General features: G+C 38.0%; 1 protein-coding gene across 6 annotated transcripts in view; it reads right to left on the bottom strand.

The window, feature by feature from the left end:
- The window catches only part of Arhgap19 (Rho GTPase activating protein 19), an 89,989-nt gene that overhangs the window by 47,778 nt on the left and 19,763 nt on the right, over positions 1-22,448 (bottom strand). The window contains exon 1 of one of the 6 annotated variants that reach the window (XM_063245121.1): positions 19,987-20,075. The exons of 3 other annotated variants lie outside the window; for them this stretch is intronic. Coding sequence is in view for 2 of the 3 variants with exons in the window: in XM_063245117.1 (XP_063101187.1) it covers positions 2,512-2,540 (29 nt within the window). In the remaining variant the exon portion in view is untranslated. Of the gene's footprint in view, positions 1-2,511; positions 2,607-19,986; positions 20,076-22,448 lie in introns of those variants that run through there. 2 more of the 6 variants (XM_063245117.1, XM_063245119.1) reach the window with 2 other exon arrangements.

The following is a 22,448-nucleotide window of genomic DNA, read 5'->3' as shown; positions in this document are numbered from 1 at the left end:
AATCCTTATAGTGTAAATAATAATGATTCTTATTATACTATTATACAAACAGTCATCTGTTATATGACTGAGAATTGACGTAACAGAAGCCAAGAAGGATAGATTATTGTATCTTAGGCAAAGTTAAATTCACCTAACTCATACATGTTTCCCCAGTGAAAACAATCACAACCATCACAAAAGTTGTCCATGACAGCCAGGCAAACAAAGCACTATTACAGGAAAAATGACACATCTTAGATAATAAATATAACAGGCTAATAAAACACTCTACCAATACTCTGTGGATAATTTTTAATAAGAGTATAGTGAAAATAAGGCATGGGTAAACTTCAAAGTTTATCTCTACTCCTTTAAAAAATTATTAATTTTAAATCATATCCTAAATTTTCAGTTGATGATGATTCCTCTTTCTCTAAAATGATAATTTACTATAAGAAATCACATACAAATATCAAATTATGAATATATGATCAAAAAGTCACTAGAGATGACTTAGAATGCACAAGGATAGGTTATTTTCCTTCATAGCCTTAAAGATGCCAATGATTATAACATAAGCCAGTGAGATCAGAAGGCATTTTAACTTTGACAAGATTCCCCTCCCAATGCTGATGAGATTGAGCCCAGGATCTCCTGCATTCTGGACAAGTACTTTTATCTCTGAACTACATCCCCAGGACTTTTTACACTTTTTACTTTCAGGTAATGTCTCACTACATGGCCAAGCTGTCCCCCAATTTACACTGCTCCATGCCGCCATCTCCTGAGTAGCTGGGACCACATGAATGTGCCACCATCAAGGCTAAGGAGCCTCTTTTTAAATGTCTATTTCAGGCAAGAAACAAGAGTCCATACAAAATTACTATTTATAATCAAAAAAGTCTAGAAAACTATGAAATGTGTTAGCACCAAAAAGAATCATAATTTATCAAGTCTAAACTACTCATCTTATGGAATTCACATCCCATTTGTTTGTTTGTTTGTTTGTTTGTAAGCAAGGTCTTACTATATAGTCTAGGCTTGCCTTAGACTCACTGTGGAGCCCAGGCTGGCCTCAGACTCATGGCAATCCTCCTGCATCATCCTCTTAAGTACTAGGATACAGGCATGCACCACCATGCCCAGCTGTATGTTACTTCATGGCCCTTGGCTAAGATCAGTTTAATATCTGATATGTCCTCTATCGCATTTAATTACAGATAACTAACTTCAGATCAAATTAATTTTAACATACAAATGCATATTGCCAGGGATTTAGCTCAGCAGCATAAGTGCCTGCCCAGCAAGTGCAAGGTTGTGAGTTCAAGCCCTGGTACCAAAAAAAGAACCCCAAAAAACAAATATAAATGCATCTGAACAGCATCCATTACATTCCTGAAGTAGAAGCATGTATACATAAAAAAAGAAGCATGTTTACATATAAAATCTACAGTCATATTTTGTTAAAGTCCAGAACATGACTCAGTTAAGATTCTAAACTTATATCACAGCTAACCCTGGTAACACTAAACTGGATCAAACCAATGAGAAAGGAGCTAAAAGCACAATGCCACCAGCTATGTTGTTTCTCAACAGAGTTCTTAGCAGGCTATCAGCTCCAAAACTGGCTTTCCTACCAGCCTAAGCAAGTAGAAAGAAACAGATTTGAAGTTGCCACTACCTATTTATAAGGAACTCAAAAAGATAATCTTGGAAGTCCTAACACATAAGAACCACAACCTCTTTTCTTTCCCTTTTGCTTCCCCTTTCCCTCCTATGTTAATTCATTCTTCTACTCTAAACTTTAAATTTTGTTAAACTAGCTCTTTTGTCAGGAATTTTAGCTCACTGGTGTAAATGCCTGCCTGGCAAGTGCAAGGTCATGAGTTCAATCCCCGTACCAAAAAGATTAAAAATAAAAATAAAAAATGAACTATCTCTTTTTTTTAACCTCTTCCTCCTTTTTTTCTAAGTGGAGCATCTGGTAAGACAGCATCTATTTTAGTTACTTTTTTCATTGCTGAGACACAATACCCAACACCCAAGTTTGCAAAGGTTTCAGTTCATAATCAGCTGGCTCCAGGGCAAGTGGTACAGTGACACACAAGCACACAAGCTTTGCAGAGGAAGAACAATTTGTGGAAGGCAGAAAGTAGAAAAAGCATTCAAGGAATAAGCAACAAGCAACACACAACGACCCCCTCTTTGTCCCTTGTATCTTATCCACACAGAACTGTGCCAAACCATTCAGTGGACTAATTTAGTAATCTACACCCTAGATCCAGCACCTCCAAAAAGCCCCACCTATAACTGCATTAGGTTTTGGGAACATTTAGATACAAACCATAACAATATCAAAAAGATAGAAAGGTTACACAATACCACAATACAAAGCTAAAACATAAAGGAACACATTTAATAACTTAAAAAGCCCTAGAACTAAAAAAAAAAAAAAATACATTTAAGCAAAAGCAACTTCCTATTCTACAATATTTGCTCAAATTCTAGGAAAATAAATAAATTTCTTACATAAATGCTGAAAGCTTCTGATGAGGCATTGGCAATTGAAGAGAAAGGAAAAAACTTTGTCCTTGCTTATGCAATAAAGAAACTCTCTTCCTCTACCCCAGCACAGCCTACACAAATTCCAGACATATTAGAGGACACAAGGACACATTATGGAGCCTGAAAGGCAGCATTTATTAGAACTGTGAGCACTTTTCTGCAAGTAGGAACAAAATAGCATTTAAAAATTAGACCAGCTAACTGTATTTGTCCATACATAGATGAAGCTGAACAACAGATTTCCCGTCAGCACTGCAAGTTGTATTAGACAAATACATCTTAGTTATTTAATGTATGAGCATAAGGATGAGCAGTTTTACAATACGGGAAGGGTCATCCGCACCTTTCATCATACACAAAAAAATGAATTCTTGCCAGGCACAGTGGCACACAGCTGTAGTCTCACCACTCAGGAGGCTGAGGCAGAAGGAATACTGTGAGTTCAAGGCCAGCCTGAACTGCATAGCAAGACCTTGTCTCAAAAAAAAAAAGAGAGAGAGAGACACATAGTAAGAAGACAAACCACACCTTCCCGTGAGCCAGGGTCTGTCCTGGAGATGGAGAAGACACTCAGCAAGAAGACAAACCATGCCTTGGGGGCTGGGAAACCATAAGAGAATCCTTCCCACTGCCCCCAGCAACTGGGTGATACAGAGGACTCAGGGTAAGATGACAGCAACTGAGGTAAAAGGAATAGTTAGATACTTGTATTGTTTGATTGACTATGCAGGCCTGGGGCTGGTGGTCAGGGCATCTGTTTGGAGGATGACCTTGTGCACCATGGCAACTGTGGCGGATTTCCCTTCCTTTTCTTTTCTTTTTTTTTTTTAAGCAGAATATATTTATTTAGAGAAAGAAAGCTTCTGTCTGAGAGACAGACAACAGGAATCGCAAATGGGTTGCCCAAGATTTCCTTCTGTCTTGTTTTTGAAATCCAATGTTTTGCTCCGTTTTACTGTTTTGCTTTATTCCTGTTTCTGGTAACCTGAGTTAACTATTTTGAATATAACAATATGCAGTTATAACAGCCACTGTTAAATTATTATCATCTTGTTTTGAAAATCTATATAGCTATTGTTGGGTTTTTTTGTTATTGTTGTTTTGCTTTTGTTGCTGCTGTCCTTTAGGTTTGCGTCTTGATTTTTCTGTTTTTTTTTTTTTTTACTCTTTAAAATGCAATTAAAAAAAAGAATAAAGCAGAGGAAATGTTTTTTAAGATATAAAAATCACAATCTAAAAAAAAAAATCACAATCTAAAAAGAAAATTTAAAATTTTTCTATAACAAGTACCAGAATAAACAAAAAAAAAAAAAATTTTTTTTTTTTGGTCTTTTTCCTTTTTATCGGTACCAGGGATCGAACTCACAACTGCCTGCTTGCAATCAGGCGCTTATGCCGCCTAGCTAAATCCCCAGCCCCAACAAAAATAATTTTTAAATGAAGTCATAATGCCTCTTCAGAAGGAAAATGGATAAATGAAAGAGGAGAAGGAGAAAAACTTTGCACTATATGTTTTTGAGTTTTTGTAGTGCTGAGGATCAAACCTAGGGCTCCATGCAAGCTAGACAAGCACTCTACCACTGAGCTCAACAACTAGCCCTCCTTTGGTATTTTTCATTCATGGGAACATAAAACTCATATGTTGAAGTATCTTTTAAAAAGCTATAGACTACAAAAAGACATTTGCTCTGCATATAAGTAACAAATGATTAGCATTCAGATTTAGCAGTAAGCAAAAATTAATAATGATATTCAAAAAAATAATAATGATATTCAAATCAGAGAAAATAAATCGAAGGATAAAATCAGCAATTCATAGAAGACACAGCAATACACAAAAATTATAATCTATCTGAAATTTGTTATGTCCACGTACCTATTTCCTATAGTGAATATAATCATGTACTAACAAGAGTTAAAAAATAATATAACAGAATTGGGTTTGTTTCGAAATGTAAAGTTGGTGTAACAGAAAAACTAATTAGCAAAAACCATACTAATGGTATGAAGAACAAAAATATATAATCATCCAATAAATAAATACATAAACATGTTGGGTATGGTGGCTCACACCTGTAATCCCAGCACTTGGGAGGCTGAGGCAGGAGGATAGCTAGGAGTTTGAGACCAGCCTGGGCTACAAAGTGAGCTCAAGACCAGCCTTAACTACATAGTGGACCGTCTCAAAAAGACAAAAAAAAAAAAAAAAAAAAACCATAGAAGTTACTTGATAAACATTAAATATAATTTTAAATAAATAACAGCAATTTAGGAATAAGAAGGGGCTAAGGATATAGCTCAGTAGTGCGGCACCTGCCTGGCAATCCCAAGGTCCTGAGTTCAATTTCCAATATCATCAAAACAAAAAAAAGATAGTTCTGTCAAAATAATAAGCAGGGAAAGATAGCATTTTAAAATTTGCTTTATTTCAATAGCTTGAGATTATGTTCATGTTCATTAGCCATTGAGGTCCTGTTTTGTGGGTTTTTTTGGGTTATCTGAGACAGGATCTCACTATGTACTTCAGGCTGGGCTTCAATTCACAGCAATCCTCCCGCCTCAGCCTCCCAAGTGCTGGGATTACGGGCTTGTACCACCATGCCCAGTTCTGTTTTGGCTTTTGCACTAAAATACATTCCCAGTCCTTTTTATTTTTTATTTTGAGGTAGGGTCTTGCTAGGTTGCCCAAGCTACACTCCAATTTTTGTTCCTCCTGCCTCAACCTCCCCAGGTACTGGGATTACAGCATGTGCCAACTTGTGTGGCTTCCTCTTATCTATTTGAAGATTCAGGTTCCACGATAATAGTCTCCAAATATTTGTCCACGATACTGATAATCTGTATTTTTCTCTCTCTTTTCTAAAACTTATATTATTGTGGGTATCAATTTTATTAGTTTAGTCAAGATTCCAACTCTTGGCTTTGTTGAACTTCTCTATATATATTGTATGCTTATTTTATTAATGTCTGCTCTTTTTATCACTTTCTTTTTTCTACTTTCTTTATTAAATTCATGACAAAGTACCACTGCAAATCAGTGGGAATATATGACTTTTTCATTGATATATTTGAATATCTAGAGAAGGAAAAAAATGAAAACTCATACCTATCTCACTATACACAAAAATTAATTCCATGTGAACTGTAGATCTAATGGTGAACAGAAAAATGATAAATCTAAAAAGATAACACTGAACTCAGGATAGGAAAATAATTTTTAAATAAGACTTAAAAAATATTAACCATAAGGTCGGGGATATAGCTCAATGGCATAGTGCCTGCCTTGCAAGCACAAGGTCATGAGTTTGACCTTGTACAAAAAAAAGTTGACCAGTACAAAAAAAATTAACTATAAAGAAAAAATATTAATATATCTGACTTTAATAAAATAATTTGTATTAAATAATAGTAATAAGTAAATAAATAAAAATTTTAAAAAATAAACTAATTTGTATTCACCGTACATATCACTATGGCTGAGGATATAGTTCAGTGGTAAGGTGCTTGCCTAGCATGCACAAGATCCTGGGTTCAATCCCAATACAGAAAGGAGGAGGAGGAGGAAGAGAAAGAGAAAGAGAAAGAGAAAGGAAAAGAAGGAATTATTAATCAATGGATCTGCGATATGTAAATAACCTAGGGCAGGCATGGTGGCACACATCTATAATCCTAGCACTCAGGGGACTTCGGCAGGAAGATCACAGCGCGTTCAAGGCCAGCCTGAACTATATAGTAAGCCTTGTCTCAAGAGGAAAAATACATATAATACATATAATATATAAATATAAAATATATAATATATGTATATATATATATATAACCTCAAAAGGGATATTTTGAATACTTACATGTTAAGAAATCCCACAAATCTACAAGAATTTTTACAAACAACACAGTAGAAAAATGGGGATGTAATTTCAACAAAATTTCATTTTAAAAGATAGCCAAGCCAAGTCAAGCCGGGCATGATGGCTCACGCCTGTAATCCCAGCACTCAGGAGGCTGAGGTGGGAGGATTGTTACGAGTTCAAGACAAGCCTGGGCTCCAAAGTGAGCTCAAGGCCAGCCTGAACTGCAAAGAGAGACCCCGTCTCAAAAAAGACACACAAAAAAAAAAAAAAAAAAAAAAAGATAGCCAAGCCAGCCTATCTGTAATTCCAACACTTGGGAGGCTAAGGTAAGAGAATCACCATAAATTCAAGGTCAGCCTGTCTGGGCTATATAGTGAGTTCAAGGCCAGGCTGAACTACATACATGGTGGACCCTGTCTCAAAAAACAAACAAACAAAAAAAGTCAAATATCAAATATATTTATGGGAAAAATGTGTGATATTATTGGACATCAGAGAAATGCAAATTAAAACAGCAATAAAATACTATAACCCACCAGCATGACAAATTTAAAAAGAATGCCAATACCAAGTTTTGAAGAAAGCAACTATAACTCTCTCATACTGATAATGGGGCTATATTACCAGTACAATCATTTTAGAAAACTGGTCTTATCAATTCAAGTAGAACAAACTATATGCCCATGACCTAGCAATTCTATTCCATATGTAATATGTGTACCAAATATTACAAACAAGAATGTTCATCACATTATTTTCTAAATAACCAAAACTGAAAGCTGAATGGTTTTTAAAATTGTAGTATCTGCAATGGAGTATTGTACAGTACAAAAAAATAGACAAATTCTAGCTATACATACCATTAAGGATGAAGTTCACAAATAACAATCAACAAAAGTGACATACAAGTGGAAAGACAATTGTATACTCTGTGATCACATATCAAATTTTAAAAACAAGTGCCTGCCTTGCAAACAGGCAGTCGAGAGTTTGATCCCTGGTACTGATAAAAATGAAAGACAAAAAAAAAACAGGACCCAGCGTGGTGTCACAACCTAGAAGCCCAGGGGAAGCTGAGGCTAGCCTGGGCTACATAGTAAGTTCAAAGCCCTGATCTACATATCGAGACTGTCTCAAAAAAAAAAAAACAATAACAACAAAAAAAGCAGAAAAAACTAGTATTTCAAGATACTTGTGTATATAGCGAAACTATAAAGGGAAGCAAAGAGTTGGAGCTATAACTGAATAGCCAAAGTGTCTGCCTGGGAAGTGCAAAGTCGTGAATTCAATTATGAGACAGAAGAGGGAGGAGGGAGGAAGGGGAGGGAGAGTGAGAGTGGGGAGAGAAGGGGAAGGGAGGGAAGGAGAAGGAGGAAGGGGAGAGAGAATGACACATTGTCCATAGAATTCAAGATAATGGTTACCTTTTGTGGGTGGTGACTAAGAGGAGGCAAGAAGACCTAAGAGGGGTTTCTGGAGTGCTAGTAAATCTCCTGTGATAAATTGCTGAGTTATAGAAAAGGAAGGGAATTTTAAGCAAATATGGCCAACTGCTGATATTTGCTAAAGCTGAATGATGGGAAAAAATGTCATTACTCTACATACTTATATGTATAATCAACAATTTGCAACATTTGTTTTAAGAAACCAAGCAGTTTTGACCTAAATCTTACTAAAACTTGATATAAATATCACAAGGGGCTACATGTGGTACATGCCTGTAATCCCAGCATTCAGGAGTTTGAGGCAGAAGCATCTCCATGAGTTTAAGGCCAAGCTGGATTACATAGGGAATTCAAGGCCAGCCTGAATTACCTATCTCAAAAACAAAACAAAGCAAATATATATCATGGGGGATGGGGATATAGCTCAGTAGAATAGCATGTACAACACCCTGGATTCAATTTCCAGAAACAAAAAAAGAAAGAAAGAAAGATTCTTAGAGAATCAAAATACATATTTCAGGCTAATTTCCTCATAAAAGTTTTTACATGGCTGGAAATTGGAATACAGCTAATGGTACAGGGTCTGCCTAGCACACATGATGGCCCTAAATTAGATTCCAGTACAAAACACACACACACACACACACACACACACACACACACACACACAATTGAATAGATATGATCAACACAGGAGAATCAGTAGTAAGTATGTAGGCATAGAGAGACAGCACAGCAAGGACTCCATGTAACTATGCAAAGATTATAAAGGCAAGATCCCTTCAAAAAGAATAATACATGCAATGTGCTTATAGCCTGCAATTAGTACTTTTATCAATAGATGATACTCTATATGTAAGGTGATATGCTTTGTGACAGGACTGGAAACAGAACCCACGGCTGAGTAAAGAAAAATGAAATGCATATTCTTTTGAGGCATGCTGAACCATGAATCTGCAAAATTCAAGGCAGTGAAAAAAACAAAACTTGTATCCTGCAGATGTATTTTTTAGCCAACTACTCCCAAAACTGCACACCCGCAAAACTAAACATTTCCTCCCTAATGAACTGCTTAACTTGATTTGTTCTCCAAGAACCACAACCTTGGCAGCATCTATCTAAATATTAGCTATATTAAAAGCTGCCTGAGTCTGACTTAACACCCTGCAAGACGTATGTATTCTTTTACTACTTTTTTTATCATAAAATGCTCTGAAACATGGCTTTAAATATGTAAATTTGAGGAGCTGTTAGACAAAATAATATATACTAGTATCAGACAAAAAACTAGCATATTCTTCCCTCTCTACATCTCAAATTTAAACTGGTATCATGAAAGTTGTACTTAAGACAAAACATGCCCAACGTGCCCAAGATAGCAGTTTTTTAATATCAAAAATCCAAAATGATAAATCGTACCTCAAAATTTCAAGGAACAGTATCTAATTTCTTAGATAAATATTTTTAAATATTTATACTCTAAAGTCTGCCTTTCAGAGGCCCTGTTCAGGTTCTATAATATAGGTCTCTTATCTCATAGACTCCAATAGTTTACAATGTATACTTAGTCCCTATATTTGTTTTCAGCTTACATTAATTTCAAGCTATGAAAGCAACTTGACCTAAATTAAATTTGCAAACCATTGAGAGATTAAAGAATTCTTGGTTGTTTACCTTCGTGATCTAAACATTTCTGAAAACCTAAACTAATATTTTGTTCTATGGAATGATAGTACAACATTCCCAAATAAGATTGTTAATGAAACTTCTTAGAGTATTAATAACGCCAATTTACTAACTTACTTACTTAGTAACTTTTATCCTTTTGTGCATCACAATAATGGCACTAATTCTACTGTAGCCACCTCCCCTAATTTTTCTCATTTATGCTGGTATACAATGGAAATGAAGCCAACTACATCATGAAAGTAACATCAAAATTCCCTGTTCTTCAGACCATTTGATAGGACACTTCATTAACAGTACTTTCCCTCTTCTCATTTATTTAAAGTTGTTTACTCCTTAAAAAAAAAAAAAAAAAAAAGTAGCATCATGTTTCCTATATACTGAAAATGCCATGAGTCTCAGGTAGTTAAAACTAGAAGTACTCTTACATCATGACCAGATTACATAGATTACTTCGACTTGCATTTGTTTCAAAACCCAACACACTATCCAAGAGATGGCTAATGTTTTTGCTCCAGCACTCCACAGATGTCTTGTTCATATCTACACAAGTTCTCTTAAAGTTTTAAGTTGTGAAAATTCTGTTTCAATACTTTTAGTCAGCCAGAAGTACTCAACAGTCTACAAATCAAACCTTAAGTCTCCTTGTTAACTAACATAAGAAGGCAAACTGCTTTTCTAAGATACCGATTTGTAATTTTAAAATATTATAAGGTATAGTAATAAGAAATTGAAGTAAGTCTCTAACCTCCAGGAGCTTAAAATTCACCAACCACTAGATTTGTAAAAGTAACAAAAAACCGTAACACAAAGGATGACACAAAATCAAGAGCTGCCAAATACAGGCTATAATACAGGTTTTAAGAATTTAGGGGGCTGGGGATTTAGCTCAGCGGCATAAGTGCCTGCCTTGCAAGCAGGCAGTCGTGAGTTTGATCCCTGGTACCGATAAAAAGGAAAAAGACAAAAAAAAAGAATTCAGGAGGAAGCCAGGCATGATGGCACATGCCTATAATCCCAGCACTGGGGAAACTGAAGCAGGAGGGTCACCATTAGTTCAAGGCCAGCCTTGACTGCATAGTTAGTTTAAGGTCATCCCGGAATACATAAAATTCTTCCTCCATACATTAATGGCAGCCCTTTTCAAAACAAAATCTTAAACCAAACAAACAAACAAAAACACAAAGAAGAAAGGGCAGAGATAAAACAGTGAATATCTGTTGTTGTTTTCCTCATCATTTTCCCCTTCCCTTGAGCAATAACTTCCCTTCTTTCAATTCATGTGATTTGGGAAGCACTAAGTATGGACATTTTGATCCAGGCTTAGCTAAAAGAAATATTGTTTCTCTAACTGATTTGACAAAGACCCACAAGCCAAACTGGGCATAACTTTTATGACTCTTCCTAGATGATAAACTGCTGAACTGATCTAGGCATATTGGTACATACTTGCAATCCCATCATTCTGGGAGGCTGAGGCAGAATCTCAAGTTCAAGCCCACCTTGAGTTATTTAACAACTTAGCAAAAAGAACTTGTCTTAAAAAACATTAAAGGAGTGGGGAGGGCTGTAGCTCAATAGGAAGAACCTAAGTTTAATCCTTGGTACTGAAAAAAGTAGTAATAAAAATATTAAAACTTAAGAAGAGACCTTCAAATTCCAATAAAATATTCATTTTACCAACAAAGAAGGAGTTTACACTAGGTCTAGCTTAGTTACTTTTCTCGGTGCTAAGGCAAAATACATAACACTCAAAGTTAAAGGAGGAAAGGTGTATTTGGCTTACAGTTTGTATAGGCTTCAGTTCATAGTTGGTGGGCTCCAAGGCAGAGGGGCATCGCAGAGAAAAAAAAATAGTCCACAACAAGCAATCAGGTGAGAACAAGCAAGTGAGGGAATGACCTTCGAAGCTTATTTCTGTCTTTTATATTCTGCCTAGGGTAACAAGATTAGGGTGGTACCAAACCAATCAGTGCACTAATTCAGTAATCACACACCTAAATCCCAGCTTTATACCATGAATCACACAATCTAGATCCAGCTTTTTTTTTTTTTTTTTTTTTTAAGAGGCAAGGTCTCACTATATTGCCCAGGCTGGAGTGCAGTGGCTATTCACAGGCGCGATCCCACTACTGATCAGCATAGGAGTTTTGACCTGCTCCGTTTCCGACCTGGGCCAGTTCACCCCTCCTTAGGCAACCTGGTGGTCCCCTGCTCCGGGGAGGTCACCAAATTGATGCTGAACTTAGTGCGGATAACTTAGTGCGGACACCCGATCGGCATAGCGCACTGCAGCCCAGAACTCCTGGACTCAATCGATCCTGCCACCTCAGCCTCCTGAGTAGCTGGGACTACAGGCACGCGCCACCACGCCCGGCAATCCAGCTATTTCTAAAGCCCCACCTATGACTACATAAGGCTTTGGGGGGACATCTAAACACAAGCCATAATATTCTGACCCTGACCCCCTAAAGACTCATGCACATCCCTTTATGCAAAAGGCATGTAGGGGCTAAGGATTTAGCTCAGTAGCATAAGCACCCGCCTTGCAAGCGCGCAGTCATGAGTTTGATCCCCAGTACCAAAAAAAAAACAAAAACAAAAAACAGCATTTAGTCCATCTCTAAGAGCTACCAAAGTCTTAACAAGTTCAGCATTGCTGAAAAGTACAAGTCCAAAGTCTCCTCTGAGATTCAAGGCACATTCTTAGCAGTGAGTTTCTGTACAAATGTAAGTTACACACTGCCAACATACAGGGTAAACATTCCCATTCCAAGTAGGAGGATGGAAAGGAATGAGACCAAGTAAGTCCAAAATCCAGCAGATGAAACATTAATTCCTGCAGTTCCCTGTGCAGGATCTGAAGCGATCTGTGGTAAGCTATGAAGTGGCTGTACCCGTATGGCCCTGCCAGTGGTTGTAGCTCCCATGGCTTTGCAGTTTGCTCCCTCTTTGCAGTTTTCCTCAGACATCCATGCTCTTGGCTTCTTCAAACTTCTGGGGTCTCCACTGCACCTATGGCTTCACACTAATACCTTCACAAATTTCCCTCTCAGGAGCACACTGCCTGACCTTCCAGGCTTTCTTTGGAAATCTGGGTGGAAGCCTTCCTGACCCTACAACCCTTGCATTCTGGAGGCACCCAAAACCAGCACCACATAGCTCAGGGTCTGCCACCAGCTGAAGCAATAGCCAGGCTTCCTTCTCTGTTGGCTTTGGGGTATAGCACTTGAGAACCAAATCAACTTCCTTAGGCCACCATCATTCTGGAACATAGTGCTCTGGGGTTTCTTCTCAAAACAAAGTCTTTCACTTTTATAATCTTGAGGTTGTAAAGGGTAGTAGTGTGCTGGTTCTTGTAATATGCTCTAACTAGACTTCTCTTCTACTGTCCTCTATTGAAAATTTGACTTTTTCTTGCTAGTCTTTCCAGCAACTAATTTCCTCTCTGTTTCATCTTTCAGGCCACAACTTTACTACAGCTTCCTTTCTGTCCAAACTCATGACACTTTAAATTCATTCTGCAGGATCTTTGTTATTGATTCTCAACATAAATCTGACTAAAAGCCCCCAATAGTAGCCATGCCACTGTCTCAACATTACATTGCCTTGAAATTTCTTTTGCAAGATTAATTGGCTCACCACCCTTAATCTCAATCTCAGGCAAAATCTCTGGACAAGAACAAAGTGCAAGCAAATTTGCTGTCAAGGAAAAACACACATTGTCTGGAGTCCAACAGCCAATGTAGTCCTTCTTTCCAGCAGAAGCCTCCTGAGCCTGGTCTTGACTGGTAGCATTCTGGTCTTCTAAATTCTGACCAGAATCTCCCATCAAGTACAGGCTTAGGCTTTCCAGAGCTGTTTTTTCAGCTGACACCTCTGAACTTTTCCAAACTCTTCCCACAAGACAGTTCCAAAGGATCCTGAACCATACAGTCAGGTATACTCATAGCAATGACCCCACTTCTCTGGTACCAAAATCTGTTTTAGTTACTTTTCTCTTGCTGAGACAAAATACACAACACTCATAAGTTGAAAGAGGAAAAGTTTGTTTAGTCTACAGTTCACAGAAGTTTCAGTTTATAGGTGGCTGGTTCCAACACAGGGTGACACAGCAGGCAGGCATCACAGAGGATAAACAGTTTATGGTGGGCAGAAAGCTGCAAAGGAAATCTCAGTTTTCTCTATCCCTTGTATTTTATCCAGACTACTTGCTTTAACACACCCTTAACCTAGTGCCCTTGATCCTAGCATTGCACCATGAATCAATCCCAGTGTCACACACTCTAGACCCAACCACCTCTGAAAAAGCCATACCTATGACTATGTGAGACTTTGGCAAAGATATCTAGACACAAGCCATAACAAGGCTGTACAAGATAAAGTGACACTCTTAAACTAGTACATCAATCTCTCCAAAGCAGAATTTTTAATATCCTAAACATGTCTAACAACAAGTTAAAAACAAGTACCTGACTCTTAAAGAATACATTAGGACTACAAACATAGATTTGGAATCATCCCAAACCAAAACTGGTAATCTGTGAAGGTAAATCTAAAGGGAAAGACTATACAAACAAAAGACAAAGAGGTCAAACATTAAAGAACGAAGTACATCCAAAAAAGATATCCTCAGTCACATTTAGAGAACAAGAAAAATCTGGATAATGAAAGCCACTAAAAGATGTGTATACAGTGAACAACAGCACAGAGATGAGAAAAATGCCAACTAGGATTTGAGCACTGAGGACAACATGCTCTTGTACAGGTACACCTGATAGAGAATCTCACTAAAAACAATCTCAGACCTGTTTCCACAACAAGAAATAGTATTTTCTTCTTCTTTTTTGGGGGTTGGGGGTGAGTATTTAACCCACAGCCTCGCATTTACCAGGCAAGCACTTGAGCTGCTGAGCTAAATCCCTGGCCCAGTAATATTTTCTTTTGACTAAGCTATTCTCCATTATCCCGATTCCTCAAGATTTACTTAGTAAAAACCAGCCCTTGATCAGGGCACATCACACCTATAATCCTTGCTATGAAGAAAGCTGAGGCAACAAGATCTCAAATTCGACTTCGGGGAGAACATGACGGATAACAGCAGCTACAAAGGCTCTCTGAGAAAGCAGCTTAGAATCCAGGAATGGTGCAGCGTGAGGAGTCCTAAGCAAGGGGAGATATACCCTGCCGACCCAGGAACGAACTAAGCTGAGAGAAATCAACTGGAAATGCAGTCGCGGTGCTATAACAGGAACATATAAAATCTCAGCACTGAAGCTGCAAACCACGCCTCTATAAACCATGATTTAAATTTCCTGCCACCACTGCTGCATCTGAATCGGTACAGTAGGGACAGAGACGCGAAAGCTCTGAGAGTGGGGAATCACGGACGGAGTTGAGAGTGGGACTGGCGGGGAGCCTTGTATCAACCTGCAGTGAGTGACAGGAACAGGGACCCTTCCATAGACTAGCAAGCTCCAACAGAGGACATTCTAGAACTGGGCAGACTAGCCAAAACAGGGTGCTGCAGTGTCGTTTGTCGCATATTCTCTTCTCAAGCGGGATTGGTGGGGAGCACTCCAGCTGGGTGATGCCGCACACTAAGACCCTGTAGGCTAGCCCAAACCAGGTCCCAGTGCCTGGCGGTACACCCTAGCAGTGAAGCCTTCAGTAAGTTGACCTGGAGGGGTGGGCCCAGCAGAGGCTGCCCAGGTCTTTGTCTCCCTAGTATACTGCAGTGGGCAGCGGGAACACCTAGCTGGCACGATTCAAACTGTAACTGACAAAAAAAGAAATGAGGCCTCCTATATACACTTGCATGGAAGGAACAAAAAGTATAGGAAGAGGGAGCAACAAGAAAGGGTCCTCAGTCCCCAATCCTGAGAACACTGATCCAGGAAAGGTAAATGCACAAGAGAATGAGGACAGAAAACATGCAATATCAGACACGGCACCAATAGACATAAAGCGATATCTCTGGAGCCTCATAGATGAGTTCAAAAGTGAAGTATTTAACGAAGTAAAGCAAGATATAAGTAGAATAGTTAGAGAAATGCTAAGCTCTGCCCAAGAAAAAACAGATGGTGGAATGAAGAACAGAAAAAAAGGGGAGAATTGTTTGATGGAGAAAACAGAGAAAACATAGACTACATGAAGCAGGTTCAAAGAGATTACCAGGAAACTAAAAACTCTACTGAAAGCTGGCATAACAGCTTGAAAGAAACTAAGGATAGATTATCTGAACTGGAGGACAGATTTGTAATGTGGGAGCATGAAATGAAAAACTTCTTAAAAATAACAAGGAAACAAGCAGCAATAATACAAAGGCTAGAAGATGATAAGTGGATCTATAACTTAGGAATTAAGAATTTAAAAGAAGAAGTAGGGACACAAACAAATGAACTACAAAGGATACTCACAGAAATAATCCAGGAAAATTTCCCTAATTTAGCAAAAGGTAAAGATACTCAGATGTATGAGGCATACAGGACTCCAGCCACCTACAACCCAAACAGAACTACACCCAGGCAAACAATAATCAAAATTCCAGAAATCCAATATAAGGACAGAAACAGAGACAAGAAACAGATCACTTACAAGGGAACACCAATCAGAAGTACAGCAGATTGCTTGGCACAAACCATCAAATCACAAAGAACGTGGGGGGAAATAATTCAAGCTTTCAAAGATAATAACCTCCAGCCAAGATTGATATATCCTGCACAACTGTCCCTAGAAATTGATGGAAAAACAAGGTGCTTCCAGGATAAAGAAGAACTAGGGGAATGTGCAACCACCAATTCAACTCTACAGAGAATACTGCAGGATATTCTAAAAAAGAAAAATACCAAGATTCCAGAAACAGTGGCAGAGAGGCCACAATGAATGAAGTAGAAAGCTAAATGAAGAAGACAAACTGACAACTAATGACAGAAAAAGAGCTCAACAGAAATGAGGCAGAGAAAGTTGGGTGGTAGGAACAGCTATTTTGGAGAAAATAAGACATCATAATAGCTAGTGCTGATTTAATATCATCTTGTTTTGAAGTCCTATCAAGCTTTTGTTCTTCTGTCTCCATCAGTCTTAACATGTTTTATCTTATTGGATTTTATTATATGTGATAATATAAACAAAAACTTTTATAGACAAGGAGATTAAACAGAAATCATTGTTCATTTTCTGTTAGTTGGTTCTAAATATCCTGTAATACTATCATTCTCTTGAATGGTTTTACAGTGTCTTGATACGTTTGATGCTACAGTATACGAAGTTATATTCAAAGATTTCTAGGAAAGAGACACTGTGGTAACTACTTTTATGTCAGGATATCTTGTGGTGAAACACTATTTTGCTTAAATGGTTATGTTTTGACCTGTGCTGTTTTGTTATGTCCTGTTTTATCTCAATCTCCTTTTTTTATTATTTACTTTTTTATTTTTATCTTTTTAATTAAGGGAAAACTAAAGAATGGCAGGACATAGTATAATAACCCACTTTGATTTCCTATTAACTTGATTTGAAACCCTGTATTGCTCTCACCATCTTGTTCTGACTGATTTTCCTCTATTCTGTTTTGCTTGATAGTACCAAGTTCGAAAGTATAGGCAACAACTGTGAAGACATAAGATTCATTATGATGCCCACTCTGGTTTGACTATTATCTTCTTTTGAAGTCCTGTAATGTCTCCAATGTTTTAGTTTTATTGGTTTTGTTCTTTACTGTTTTGTTCAATTTTATTATAACTGATGATATAGGCAATTCTTTTTAAGATAGCATGAGGCATTATAGTAACCATTGTTGATCACCTTGTATTTTGTTTTTACATTACATATTATGTCCATCCTTTTGATTTGACTGACTGTTTCATTATGTCACATTTGGTTTTATTCTCTTCAAAAAAAGTAATAAGAACAGTAAGAGTAATAAAACCCAAAATGTGTAATTGTCATTGTACAAAAGAGAGGAAAAGAAAGTGCTCTAAAGGATATAACTGTATGTATATTTAAGTGTATAAGATAGATAACCATATTACTGAGTTTGGTTGGATCATTGAACAGAACTATTTACAGTCTCACTGTTTGAATGTCCACTATATATGCTTTAATTTTGTAACTTAAACAACTATTTCTAAGATGACAATATATAATCTATTAACTAGTGATTTCCTACTGTTTATGTTTTCTGAAATTCTGTATAACTTGTAACCTTTTTCTGTTTTTTTTCCTTTTCTCCTTAAATAAAATTTTTTTAAAAATCTCAAATTCAAGGCCAGTCTGGAAAACTTAGACTCTATTTTTTATAAGTCTAGAAGCCAGGCATGGTGGCACATCCCTGTAATCGCAGCCCTTGAGAGGCTGAAACAGAGGACTGGCATGAGTTCAAGGCCAGCCTGTACTATATAGTGAGACTCTCTCAAAAAAAAAAGAAAACAATGACAACAACAACAAAAAGAAAGCCTGGGAAATCTAGCCTAGAGGTAGAACACTTGCCTAGCATGTACAAGGCCTTGTAATAAAAGAAAACTCTCCCGTACTAAAAGAAAAAAGCCTGAAACAAACCATTTCTATGGGAACAGAGTCTAGGAAAGCAGGAAAGGGGAGAAACTGCAGAAGAGGGAGGGAAGGGAAAGTAAAAAGGATTACAATGTAACATGTATATGTACCAACTCCTCAAAATATGTCTATTCGTTTTGTATTGCAAACATGTACTAATATATAAAATAAAACTTAAAATACTAAAATAAAGAACCCATCACTCCTTCAATAATAAAATGAATAATGTAATGATGTTATAAAATACAATTAAGTGCTACAGAACAATAAAAAGAACTGATGATATAAATAACATGATTAAAATACCAAGATACACAGAGTGAAACAAGACAGACAAAACAAAAACTGAGTACATACTGAATGATTCACTGTGTATAAGTTTCAAAAATAGATAAAACTGAGCCAGATGTGGTCGTGCATGCCTGTAATCCCAGCACTGAGGAGGCTGAGGCAGGAGGATCACTGCAATTGAAGGTGAACCTTGGCTACACACTGAGTTCAAGGTCAGACTTAATTATATAGCAAGACCTTTTTCCAAAAAATAATCATCATCAAGGTTATGATTTTTATGTGTGTGTGTATTTGTATTTACATTATCCCTCTCACATTATTTTTTAAATTTTAAGACAAGATTTTACTGAACTGCTAAGGTCCACAGGTTGAGCTCAAAACCTTGGGCCCTTCTGCTTCAGCCTCTGAGATTACAGGTAAATGTCCATTTTTAAAATTAAACTGTAGGTCAGGTGTGGGGGTGTACACTTGTAATCCCAGTACTTGGAAAGCTGAGGCAGGAACATTGCAGTGAGTTTGAGACTTTCCTGGGCTGCATAGTGAGCTCAAGGCCAGCTTGCCTACAAATGGAGATTGTCTCAAAAAAAAAAATTTAAAATGTAAATTTAAAAATATAGTTTCCTATTTTTATAAAATACTTTTTAAGTGATTTTGAAAAATACACATACATCCCAGCACTCAGGAGGCTGAGGTAAGAGGCTTGTTGCAAGTTTGAGACCAGCCTGGACTACAATGAGCCCAAGGCCAGCCTGAACCACATAGCGAGACCCTGTCTCAAAAGACAAAATTAAATAAAGAAAGAAAGAAAGAAAAGAAAAATACACATACAGCATAGATAAGTCTTGGTTTTCTTCTTGTTGCTTACTCATTGGATAAATCTTAGAAACACAATGCTGAATGAAAAAGTCTCATTGCAGTCCCATTACTCTACAATGCAAAAACTACAATCACAAAAAGGAAAAATGCAATGCCATTTCAAAAATAAACTAAACTGAATGTTATTAAGCAATACATAAGATATTAAGCTACTTAAAATTTATTTTTACCCATTCAAATGTGAGATAAATACCAGGGTTTGCTTGGAATGTAACTTAGCAGCAGAGCATTTGCCTAGCATGTTTGAAGCCCTGATTTCAATCTGCAGCACCACAAAAAAAAAGGACAGGAAAAGAAAATGCAAAACATCCTGTGGGGTGCGCGTTATAAGAATGAAGCACATAAACAGATACAAGTTATTGGTAACATCTTAGTTCTTGGGTTAGAAAAATGTTGAAAGTGCTCATTATATTATAACATTTTTATAACAGTATCCTGCATATATTATTTTTAAACTACCAAATATTCAATTAAAATGAGACAATAAAGTTTTTTTTAAATAATCTCTATCAGCAAAACCTCAAACTATACTCCAAAAATGGGACCAAAATGTAATCTCACTGGGAATGGTGGCTCATGCCTATAAACCCAGCACCTGAGAGGTTGAGGCAGAAGGATCACCAAGAGTTTGAGGCCAGCCTGAATTACAGAATGAGACCTGGCTTAGTTACTTTTTACTCATTGCTGAGACAAAATACCTGAAGCCCAAGTTGGAAACGCAAAGGTTTATTTCTTACAGGTTTTGGAGGTTTCAGTTCACACTTAGTTGGCTCCAAGGCAGGTGGGGATGGCTAGGACACAGTTCACAACTGCTGCAAACAGCAAGCAGGAACCAGCAAAGAGCAAGACACACCTTCTTCCTGCCATTACATCACATCCATGTGGGTGGAGCACTGACACCATCAATCCAAGCACTAGACAATGAACCATCACAAATGCACAATGCAAACTCATGAGGCCTGAGGGCCACAGACCTAAACCATGACATTCCACCCCTGGCCCCCAGGACTCATTTACATCCTTTATACAAAAGACATTTAGTCCACCTCCAAGAGTTGCCAAAGTCCTAACAGTTTCAGCATTGCTAAATAGTCCAAGTCCCAAGTCTCCTCCAAGATCTATGGCAAACTCTTAACTGTAACCCCCTGCACAAATGAAACAAGGTTAAACATTTCTGAAATGCAAAGGCACAAGATAAACATTACCTTTCCAAAAGTTACAAAAAGGGGAATAGAAAGCATTAGAAACAAAGCAAGTCCAACATCCAGCAGGATGAACATTAAGTCCTAGAGTTCCAAGCTCAGCATCTGAAGCAACCTGGTTACAAGCTCCAAAAGGCTTGGGTGATTCCCCTCCCCACAGCACTTCTGGCAATTTCAACTCCTGCAGCTTTTCTCTTAAATCCTCTCTGCTCGCTTTTTGCAGTTTTTCTTGGACCATCTATGTTCCTGGCTTTTCCAAACTTCTGGGGTCTCCACTGCACCTTTGGCTTCACCTTTACATCTTCACAAATTTCCCTCTCAGGGGCACACTGCTTGGCCAGCCAGGCCCTTTGCAATTGAGGTGGAAGCTGTCTTACCCTCAGAATTTGTACATTTTCCTTGCACCTAAAATCAGCACCTTGTGGATGGCGCCAAGGTCTGCTGCCAGCTGAAGCAGTAGCAAGGCTTTTCTCTCTCTTGGCTGTAGGGGTCAGTTGCCTGGACTGCAAGGCTCTGTTTACCTGAATGTGAGGAAAAGCTTCTCTATGTTGCTGCCATTCTGGAACTTCATGTGCCCTCTGTTGCCATTCTGGAACCTCATGTGCCCTCTGTTGCCATTCTGGAACCTCATGTGGCCTTTGTCACCATTCTGGAACCTCTACAGTTTTTCTCTCTGAGCAAATTCTTTCACCTTTGCAGTGAGGCTGTACAGGGTGGGGACCTACTTCCTGGGATGCCCCGGGGCCATCTTTCTTATCTCTGTTTCTCTTCATCAATCAAAATCTCAACTCTGTCTTTACAATCCACAGCCTTCCTCGAATTTTCCTTCTGGCCAAACTCAGAGCATTGTAAATTATCCTGCTGGGCTCTTGGCTCTTGATTTGCAACATAAAGCTGGCTAAAAGCCCCCCAACAATAGCCATGCCACGGTTTTAAGGTTTGATTGCTTTTTAATTTCTTTTTTAGATTAATTAGTCCATTGCCCTTTGTCTCAGTCTCAGGCAAAGTCTCTGGGCAGGAGCAAAATGCAGACAAACTTTCTGCCAAGCCATAACACACATCATGTGGAGTCCAACAACCAATGTAGTCCTTCTTCCCAGAAGAAACCTCCTAAGCCTGGTCTTTACCATCAGGCTTTCTATCAGCCTTCTGGTCTCCTGAGCTCTGAGCAGAATCTCCTCTACAAAACAGCCTAAGCTGCTCCAGCTCTCTATGTATCCAGGCGACATGTCCAAACCTTTTCAAACTCTGTCCACAAGCCATTTCCAAAGCCTCTAAAAAAACATGGTCAGATTAAGTCACAGTGACCCCACTCCTCGGTACCAAATTCTGTCTTACTTTTTACTCGTTGCTGAGACAAAATACCTGAAGCCCAAGCTGGGAAAGGAAGAATTTTATTATTCATTTCTTACAATTTTTGGAGGTTTCAGTCCACACTTAGTTGGCTCCAAGGCAGGCGGGTATGGTTGGACCGCCGTTCATGGTGGCTGCAAACAGCGGGCAGGAACCAGCAAAGAGCAAGACACACCTTCTTCCTGCCATTACATCACATCCTGGCTCCACCCCTATGTGAGTGGAGCACTGACACCATCAATCCAAGCACTAGACAATGAACCATCACAAATGCACAATGCAAATTCATGAGGCCTGGGGGCCACAGACATAAACCATGACAAGACCTGTCTCAAAAAACAAACACAAAAATTTAATCTCTTCAACCAAGATGGATGGAATTATGTAATCACAAACACATACTAATTTTTAAAAAAATCTAATCTCTTCTAAATTGAATGAAATCAGCAAAATTCCATTCTTAGGCTCCAATTAAACAAATAACACTCAACCCCAAAGCTAGCTCTTCCCTAAATCCTCCTAATCCAAGAACATATAGCATATAATCCTGTATATTTCAAACGATTTTAAAAGTCACATCATTTTTCCAAAATCAAAATGTTATACTACCATTAACTAAGCAGATTATTAAAAGTCATACCTCT

This window comes from Cavia porcellus, unplaced genomic scaffold (assembly GCF_034190915.1).
Source record: "Cavia porcellus strain 051 isolate PalLab524CR breed Dunkin Hartley unplaced genomic scaffold, mCavPor4.1 scaffold_2, whole genome shotgun sequence".
NCBI lineage: Eukaryota > Metazoa > Chordata > Mammalia > Rodentia > Caviidae > Cavia > Cavia porcellus.
Note: the sequence above shows the minus strand (reverse complement) of the source record. Positions and strands in the feature narration are given on the sequence as shown.